The following is a 10,488-nucleotide window of genomic DNA, read 5'->3' on the forward strand; positions in this document are numbered from 1 at the left end:
TACACACACAGACAATTAGGACAACCTCCCCATACAAACGAACCTGTACCTGGGTTACATTTCCCACTGTTGCATAAAAATCTCTATTTCTTTTTCTTTCTTTCTTTTTAGCTGAAGAAACCATTTCCTTGTGTTTTAAAAGCAGAATCTTTTCCTTTTCTTGCAGGAAGATGAATTCTGCAGTTTGGCCACCTTCCAGCAACGTTGGGGAAGATTTTAGCTGCCAGCCAGTTCAGGGACCTCCTTTATCATCTTTGTTGTGTTTTATTATGGCACGTCTTTGCGTCTGAGATGTACTATACAGTCGTGGCTTTAACTTTCTGAATTAAGCAGAAATTGTTTTTAAAAATGAGACCTAGTCAAAATTTGAATTGCTATGCAGGTGATACAGAGCTTTATTTATATATTATTTATAAAGCCAGATGACACAAATATAAATGACAAATATATATAGATAGATAGATATATAGTTAGTTATATGTTAACTATCATAGGTGTGCTCTTTTCATGTTTTCTGTCACAAATGAAAATACAAATCAGTGAGTTGAATGACAGAGTCGGTCATACACATTAAAAGTCCCCAGCTGATTTGTTTTAGTTGTGTCATTCCTACGTGGGAAAAAAAGAGTATTGCAGTTTCCATAGCAACAGAGAGAGTGCTGAAGAGTGGGTTGGTGTTGGGTGGCAGAGCGGCAGTGAGGTAGAGCAAGAAATAAGAAGAGGAAAAACAGAGTTGGAGACTGAAGCACTACCTGAGGTCAGAGTGGAACTACGCAGAAGAAGAAAAGAAGAAAGTGTAAACGCTGAGATGGACAAGGACAGACAGCCTGTTGTCTTTATTCCTCTGTAGTGTACACATTCATTCATACGTCAGCCCTGCTTCCCTCTTCCCAGGTGGAGGGGCAAACACGCCAGCTGCCTGACTATCTCCTCCCATCATTCCCCCTCCCCCTCCACCCATCTCCTTCTATAGCCGGATAAGGCAACTACAAAGCAGGCTGACTCGCCATTACAGAACACGAGGTTTGAAGATTGCATCCTGGCATTTCTAATCAGATGCAAGGGGGGATTATCTCGAGGTCTCCTCCATTTTGTGCACAGCTGGGAGCTGCTGAGAAAAAAAGAAGGAGAAGAAAAGGATCGGATGTGCGTGAATGAAGTGGAGTTAGACAGAGAGAGGGAAAGGGGTCACCTGTGGATATGAGGAGGAGGGCTTTCTAAGGAACTGCAACCATCACCCAACACACAAAAGGAAGAGGACAGAGTGTCAGCAGCAAGTAGATCACTGTAAAGGTAAGCTGGTTGAAGAAAAGGACCTAACCATCTTTTCTTCTGATACAGCCACTGCTGTATGAATGGGTTCTACATGTATGTACTTCTTACCACGTCTGTCTGTGCATCATATTCATGATTCTGTTTCCAATAGAGACAAGGGTGTGCAAAAGGATCTGATCTGGTTCCAGGTGGTTCAGTTCACTAGAGTAATTTCAGCAGCCTGATGTGTTTTACTTCTTTTCCTTGAATTAGCCAATATCTGAAAATTTCCCATGGGCTATAATTGGAACAATCTAAATCTGTAGCACCGCTGACAGTAGGGTTCCTGTGACTTGTATTACAGTGCTTTAAAAAAACACGTTCTCATATTAAAGAGATCCAGTCAGCTATTACTGTGACAAAAATAAAGCTGCTACTATTTTAAAATAATAGTTCACTATTTAAGGAAGAATAGTGAGTTAAAAAGAAGTATATTCATCTTCTGTGAGAAGTACAGAAGTGGAATAAAAACGGGGTTGTCGTTTACTAGCATCGTAACCTCACCTTACACCTTGATTTTGTGTAAGAGGCAAAGAGCCAGTGAAGTTGAGCCTGTAACAGCTACAGAGGATGTGCTTGAAATGTCTGAATCTGTGGTGTGCAGTGACTTTCATACAGGCAAAGTTGATTGCCAAATTCTATAATAATACAAAACAATATGACCTCCATGTTGTTCTCCAATGTGTCCATCAGTGTTAATGTTGGATAGAAAGCAGGTGTGTAAAAATGTTTATATGAATGGGAGAATGAAGCAGGTTCCATAAAGTGCTTCGAGTCCTCCAGCAGAGTAGAAAACTCCTATTTAAAAAAACAGCCATTTAGAAGATACAAAGCGTAAGACTAATGCTATGAATGATTATGCATGTGTCCTTTAAATGTTCTATATGTTTGCATAAATATGGATATGAGGGCTTTCACATTACATTGATCTGGAGAATTCTCACAGATCTGTACAGATACCATGCACTGCAGAGTAGATAAAACCCACAAATAGCAGCAGAACATGAACTCCCTCAACAAGATGTACAATATAACAAATTAAAAACACCACCATAAACTAATGAAGAGGCTCACCTTGCACAGAGCTGAATGCCGCAGGTCTTTGGATAGAGAGAGAGAAAGGATGAAAGCAGAGGCAGGAAGTAACCAAGGACAAATTCTCCGGTTTTTATTAGTTTTTTACGTTTTTTATTATTATGAATTTGCCTTCAAACACCAAACCTTTCTGAACCTATATGGGGAGAACAATAACAGATAAAAGACAACCCTGTTGGTGTATCCATCACCAGTAGATTTACACTACAAGTCAAAAATGTGGACACACCTTCTCATTCAATGGCCTTCTCTCCATGAGCTTCATGAGGTCGTCACCTGAAATGGTTTCCAACAGTCTTGAAGGAGTTCCCAGAGATGCTGAGCACTTGTTGGTCCTTTTGCCTTCACTCTGCGCTCCATCTCATCCCAAACCATCTCTACTGAGTTTAGGTCAGGTGACTGTGGAGGCCAAGCCATCTGCCGCAGCACTCCACTCTCCTTGTTGGAAAAATAGCCCTCACACAGCCTGGAGGTGTGTTTGGGGTCATTGTGCTGTTGAAAAATAAATGAAAGTCCAACTAAACACAAAGGCTGGTGACTCGGATGAATTATCCTCAGCAGCAGAGGTGACTCTTGCTCTTCCATTCCTGGGGCGTCCTTGTGTGAGTCAGTTTCTTCATAGCACTTGATGGTTTTTGCAGTTCTTGCCAAAATATTAATTCTAACAACCGTCAAATAGGGCTGTCAGCTGTTTACCAACCTGACTTCTGCACAACACAACTCATGGTCCCAACTGCATTAAGAAGGCAAGAAATTCCACCAATGAACCCTGACAGGCACACAAGTATTGAAAGTCAAGAACTATTAAACAGGAAGGTGTGTCCAAACTTTTGACTGGGTGTGTACAAAACAAAAATTATGGTTTTATATTATTTATTGCTCTATACTCAAGAGTTAAAGTTGGCTGGAATGACTTGGAAAGACATTCAAGGTGCCAGTGTTAATACGCTTTCTGTTTATTCAAGATTTATTTATTTTTTTAGCCCTAAAGTGATTATTTTACAGTTCTGTGTCCTGGATAAGACAGAGCAATTCACCCGACCCCTGTAAAAAGAATTGAATCAAGGGACCAGTCTATCCTGCCCAAATAGGGTTTATTCAATTAAACTGAATTGAGTAGAATTTCTAAACTATTTAAGGGGGGAAAGGTCACACAATAATAACGTGAAAACAGAAAAACTTCCAACAGTCAGATGACCCCCCTCGCTTTTCACAGGAAGAAACATCAGGCAGAACCAGACTTAAGAATCGGTGGCCATCTGCTGCAACTGGTTAGGGTTAAAGGGAGGATGAGGCCCTATCCTGGAGCCGGTTCTAGGGAGGGAGCTCGATGATCAGGCTCTACACTGTAGTGAAGCGAGAGCTGAGTGTAAAAGTGAAGCTGTCAGTTTACTGGTCAAGCAGCAGAAAATAGCTTTTCTGAAAGGTGGCTGGATTGATGAATGGTTCTCATCAGATGACCGTTATGGAGATAATATAACCAAGTAACCTCACACAGAGCAGAAATACTGGGAACCTGCCTTGTGGATCTAATCTAAGGAAGATTTGGAGTGGTCTATTACTTTGCGGCAGGCAGTGGCAAAAGTGGCCAGAGGCAGTTGCCTTGGCGATCCCTCCCCAGGTTACCAAGTCTAGCTTTAGGGGATGAAAACTAATTTCTCTAATGGGGAAATATTCCAAGCTTGTATGTGAAAATACCACTAGATATGAGAAATGAGCGAGAAACACTATTTATTCTATAGTTATAACCAGTGTTGGGTAAGTTACTTTAAAAAAGTAATTAATTACTAATTACTTAGTCAATATTGTATTTAAAATACTTATCTAATTACTGTGTCTGAAAAGTAACTTCATTACTAAATAAGTCATTTAACCAAATACTTCTTAAAATCCCTCTAAACCTTGAGTGGCAGACAATAGAAATTAAACTCTTTAAATAATAAATACATTTTTAAAGACGGAGCCTCTACAGCACGCAGCGGCAGCATCTCTTCCACAATGTAGCCTGCAATCATTTTTAAGCTCCCCTTCAGACGCTTTCTGTGCTGCTGAAGTAAAATCAGGTTTTGCTGCTTAGCGGGAGCTGCCGCGGTGTTATCCATGGATGACGAACAAGGATCGCTCAGAAGTGTTCGTCTACGCTCCGTGTCAGGCGCTTCAGTAGATTACTCCTGCTATGAACAGCAGCCCATAGTTTTTACATATTACTGTAATGTTCTTGTCTGCTTGTTTCAGAAAAGTGAAGAGACGGGAATATGTCCATTTCAAAAAACAGCCACTCGCTTCAGTCCGACAGCTTCCGCTGTAGAAAACGACCGTGCAGCAAACTGCCGCGAAATGACGCGCAGCTGCGCTACAGCCATGTTAAAGAGGCAGAGTTTACTTCTACGTTTAGAAGACAAATTATTGAAATTAAATAATGATATTCAGCGAGTTTAATTATTTTACAATGTAACGCAAGTACATTGTAAGTAACTAATTAAAATACCTAAAAATGAACAGTAATCAGTTACTCTACTTTTTCAGTGGAAAAGTAATTTAATTACAGTAACGCGTTACACCCAACACTGGTTATAAATAATTTGTGGAGCACATAGTCGGGGGGGGCATCTAATAAGCATCTAATGTGCATTATAATTATGATAGTAAAAACACACACACAGATTCTGTGTTTTAAAGAAAATAATTAAGAAACAGAATATATTAGATTTATATTTCAAATATGACAAAATGCTGATTTTACAGCAGCAAAATTATTCTATTTCTACAGTTTAAACATTTAATAAGTTTTCTGCCTGCACAGAGTGAATAGTCAAAAAACTGAATTATCATAAATACATTATTTTATATTTATTACTTAATTTTTTGTTTGTGTTACTTTATTATTATAGCACTATAAATAAATAATGAAGGAAGGATTGTGGATCAGCACTATAATGCAATAGTATATACAGTATTCTGGAGAACGTATAAAATCTCACTGTGTGTGTGTGTGTGTGTGTGTGTGTGTGTGTGTGTGTGTGTGTGTGTGTGGATTTTAAATTATTACTCAACTATAAAAACAATAAACACAACTGCAGTGCTTTGGTTCTATAACATTCTTCTGTCATTACTTTATCATGGATTAGGTGAAACGAGTTTTTAAGTGTGGATAATTAAGTAATAGATCAATGCAATAGCAAATTGTGCCTTGTTGTCAGATGGACAGCAAGTGGAGAGTGATGGATCAGAGGAGATGGAAGGAGGAAGAGAGGCAAAGAGTGAGTCACAGGCAGAGTCTAGTTTATTTTCCCCAGTTTTATTAAAAAAAATCTGTTGCCTTATGGTTCCAAGTGCTGTCACCAATATGATTCCATATTAGATTCTTGATGAATGTGGGTTGTTGTTATTCAGCCTGGTTCTGTGTGCTCCTTTTTAACTTTGAGCACCCGCCCCTAAAACATCTCTGCACAGCGCTGGTGCTCACTTTTATACAACATTTTCCTGAGTGGATAATCAACCCACTCTTCACTGTTCTACAAGCCTCAAATCCCTGCTTTTTCAGGTGCTGGAAGAAGGCTGGGCAGTGCACGTTTGCTGATAGGTGATAAGTAAAATTTAAAATGACACAAATACAAAAAACTTGGCACAAAATATGAAAAACACAGCAAAAACAAAATGTCAAACATAATGTCAGTTTTCTGTATAACTCCTTCGCACTCTCTTTCGACCTTCATCTTCCTGATGCTGCTGTGACGCTGTGCTTGTGATTACCTTAATGACTCTAATATCAGCGAAAAGCACTGAGTCGCTCCTTTCAGAAACCATTGGAATTTTTAAGATTGCACAAACTGTTCAAGATTTACAGTAGTTTAACGAAACATTGGAAAAACCTTTAGCTGGTGGCAGGTTAGAGGTTAAAGGATAGCTCACAATGAGCATAGCATGTGCAAGCCTTAGAACGGTCACCACAGCAGGTCATCTGCCTTCATTTCACCCTATCCTTACCATTCTTCTCTGGCACACCAACCGTTTGCATCTCCTCCTTCACTACAGCCATGGATCTTTTTTGTGGTCTTCCTCGTTTCCTCCTGTTTGCAGCTCCATCTTCAACTTTGTTCAACATATGCACTGTCCTTCTAGTGTACAAGTCCATGGTGGTTTATTAAAAGTTGGGTAAACACTGAAAATTTGCAATGATTTATGTTACTACAGCACCATGTAGCACCGTAGCTATTTTAAAAACATCAGGCATTTGTGGACGGTGCTTATTTTTTGCACATGATTACAATAAATTCATCTTGTCAGCTGGAAAATACATCACAATTCACTATTGTGAACAAATAAGTATTAGTATTTTTATTAAATTAAATAATGAATGCAGTATTAAAGTATGCATTTATTATTCTGTTTTCTGTGCTCTGTATCTGTGCTGTCACCTACACAATATGTTGTATTTCTTCCTAAAGGTCTTCCATGGCAGAGGCAGGGCGTCCCATGTCAGAGCTGCATCCAATGGGAGGAACTATTCCACTGCAGCCTATTTTTTCCAGCCAGTCCGTCTTTGACACCACAGAGACACCTACACAAGTAACATCACCCTCTGGACTGCCTCAACGACCATGTTACAACTGCCAGGAGAAATCCCCCAGTGAAATCTGTGAAGAACAATGTCATTCAACTCCTACTGCAACAGAAACTGCTAAACACCAACAAAGCCCATCTGAACACTTCCCGCTCATCATGGCTTCAAATCACCCACTTCGTCCAGTTGTGACAGAAACACTTTCAGACAATGATGAGATAGTTGTGAATACAAACACTAATTATCCTGAGACCATCAGAACAGAGCAGAATGTGAAGCTGGCCTCCCTGATTGTTCACAGGAGTCACTCAGACACTTTGCCTTTGGCGAAAACTGAAATTGCTTTCCACAGCAGAGATGCAAGCGTCCAAGAGGCTGAGACTCACTCCATGATGGCTTGCAAGCAGCCCATGCAGCTACATCAGTGCAACACTGTTACCACTATTTGCAGTGGAGACTGTAGCTTACAGCATCCTCAGAGGAGAGGTCTCTGTATCTCATCTGATGACGCAGATATCAAAGCGCAGTGTCAAGGAGAAGGCGGCCCTCTTTCCACTAAATGTGACAAGCCACACTGTTGCAGCTCCTATATCCACCATGCCAATTTTGAGGATACATTTGCTGCCTACTGCCATCCTCAGCCTATTCCAGCCCCCTCGCAGATGCTGCCACGTCTGGCAGGCTCCAGTATCCAGCCTCCAGTACCACCTTCCTCAGCAGGAAACCACCTTACACTGCCTCGCCTCTTCTCCTCTGTTAGTGAGACTGGCTTAGATGCCAAACATTTGTTGCGTTGCTGCAATCTGAGCTGCTCCTGGATTAGTTCACTGCCACCTGGTACTGGCTCACAATGCTCCCAAAAACACTTAGGTAAAGATGACTGGTGCAGTACGACAACTGGCCAAGAAAGAATCACAACACGTGACATGGGAACTATGACAGCCCAAAAAGTTCTGAGAGATATCGGGGTGCAGACAAATCAGAGCACCGGTTCTCATGTGTTCCCTCAGATCTATCTGGCAGAAACTAACAAGAGTAAGATGTCTTCTAGCCAGACTGACAGCGACAGAGACAAAAAAGCAAGTGGTGCACCTAAGTCCCCAGTCAAGGAAGTGAAGTGGGATGCAGAAGGGATGACATGGGAGGTCTATGGGGCCTCCGTGGACCCTGAGGAGCTGGGTCTCGCCATTCAGAAACACCTTGAGCTGCAGATCAAGGAGACAGCAAACCGTGCGGCCAAGCTCTCACAGCAAAACCCCAACCCCTCCCAGCAAGTCAGGAATGCTGGCTGTCACAGAAAAAGAAGGATGATGGGCTACCTCCAATCTCCGGCTTGCTGCAGTTGCCGCTCTGCAGCTGTTGATTAACTGAGCACCTGACAGATGAACAGGACCTGAACACTGTGCTTAGTAGCCACAAGGGCTGCTCATAGCGTCAACCTCAAATGTCTGGATGATACTGCATTCTTATAAGACAAACCTCTATACCAAATTGAATGGGAAAACTTTTCATAAAGTGATCCTTATTCAAATATTGTAAAGATTATGAAAGCCTGATAATGATTAAAGATCACTATGAAAAAGAAAATGTTAAAAAGAAATAAAACAAAAAACAAAAAAATTTTTTTCCATCATTTCTTAGTGAAATATTACCCAGGGACATTCTATTTATCTCTCAGTGGATGCAGACATCATTCATCAATAGTCCATAATATGCTTCTGTGCACTATTACTGTTAATTAAATTGGTGTTTAGCTCAGTCAACACACAAATCTCTTTTCACTGCCAGTTTTGCACAAACAGTACAGTACCAACGTCTAAATAACATTCATTCTTTTGGAGTTAACAGACTCCATGACAGTTCTCTGGGAAACTGCTAAAACTTACACGTTTCACCTCTTTAATGCTGCATTTTTATTGGTCATTAAAATTGTCAAAATGTTTTCATCTAATCTAGTTCTAGCTGTTGAACAGAATCTCTACCTTTTATTAAGAGTGTTTCATGAATGAAAATGAAAAATGCCTGAAGTTCCCCATATCTTAATATAATAATAACTCACGATTAACTGCACAGTGGTGTGTAAAACACATAGTGAGTGAAGGTTATCAACTCATCAAGTTAACCCAGCGTTTCCCCTGCGAGTTCACATCATATGACCCTTCTACAGAAAATGATCCCTATGAGTGCCACATTCTCAGAGATGTTATCAAACTGTGATAAAAAAAAATTGTGAAGATCAAAAGCATATACCAATAAAATGCAACACTTTTGTAAAAAGGATACAATACACAATAAGATTTTAATTAATTTAAATACAGTCCCACAACCTGATAAAGGAGATGTGGAAATCACGTCAGTTTGTCACAGATCAAAGTAAAATGGTAAATGGTCTTTATTTGTATAGCGCTTTACTAGTCCCTAAGGACCCCAAAGCGCTTTACACAACCAGTCATCCACCCATTCACACACTGGTGATGGCAGCTACATTGTAGCCACAGCCACCCTGGGGCGCACTGACAGAGGCGAGGCTGCCGGACACTGGCGCCACCGGGCCCTCTGACCACCACCAGTAGGCAACGGGTGAAGTGTGTTGCCCAAGGACACAACGACCGAGACTGTCCGAGCCGGGGCTCGAACCGGCAACCTTCCGATTACAAAGCGAACTACAAATGTGACCGATTAACAAAAAACTCCCCGAGAATCTATAACACACATCGCACTCCCAGGTAATTTTAAACCAAAAGTCGAAATATAACCTGTTCCCAACAGTTTTAGTTTTTACTTCTTTATCTACAGACTCTGCTGTTTATGGTTCAAGAGTAAACATTACATATAAAAACACAATTCAAACTTAGTGCAAATTTGATAGAAGTTGTGCAAGTACATAGCAGATGTCCTGTTTCAGGATCTGATATGAAAGCTTATAGAACAATAAAAATAATGCAATGTTTGCTGCTAACAGAGAAAGCATTGCATTAAAAATCTACATTATTTATTATTTGTTGCAGATGCTCTTTAGGGAAACATAAAGACATTACATGGCAATATTAAACTTCAGGCCCTCCTGCTGTTTGAGCACAGAGGTCCGAGGGATACAAAGGAATATTAGGACCACATTAAGAAAAAATATATATTATTGATCATTATGACAATAGATTCAAAATTTCTAGATTAACTTCAAAATAATATTTTGAGAGTAAAGTTGAAATGTGGAGATTAAAGCCTTCTAGAAAACGCTTTGTGTACATGAGTTTGTGATCATACTTCAGAATTGTTTTTAGTTAGAAGGAAATAATTTCCTTGTAAGAGCTTTGAAAAGATTGCAGAAAGCTGCATCTGGTCAGAAGGAAGAACACACGACTGTGTGCAAAATGAAATACCTGGCATTGGACAGACGCAAGGATAATGATGGTTTACACCCTCAAGCAATAAACACGATGTATGTTGTATCACAAGACCCAATACAATAGATGACGAAGTTGTTTCCCTAACTCATCTATGCATGGCATTTTCTA

General features: G+C 40.2%; 1 protein-coding gene across 1 annotated transcript; it reads left to right on the forward strand.

The window, feature by feature from the left end:
• The first annotated feature begins 648 nt into the window (after positions 1-648).
• LOC146374432 (uncharacterized) lies at positions 649-10,029 on the forward strand. Its single transcript, XM_084948603.1, has 2 exons — positions 649-1,293; positions 6,858-10,029. The coding sequence occupies exon 2, from the start codon at positions 6,865-6,867 to the stop codon at positions 8,338-8,340; it is 1,476 nt and encodes a 491-aa protein (XP_084804729.1). The 5' UTR covers positions 649-1,293; positions 6,858-6,864; the 3' UTR covers positions 8,341-10,029.
• The last annotated feature ends 459 nt before the right edge of the window (positions 10,030-10,488 follow it).

The sequence above is a fragment of the Perissodus microlepis genome, chromosome 13 (assembly GCF_051167445.1).
Source record: "Perissodus microlepis isolate ML-2025 ecotype Zambia chromosome 13, ASM5116744v1, whole genome shotgun sequence".
In the NCBI taxonomy this organism is placed as follows: Eukaryota; Metazoa; Chordata; class Actinopteri; order Cichliformes; family Cichlidae; genus Perissodus; species Perissodus microlepis.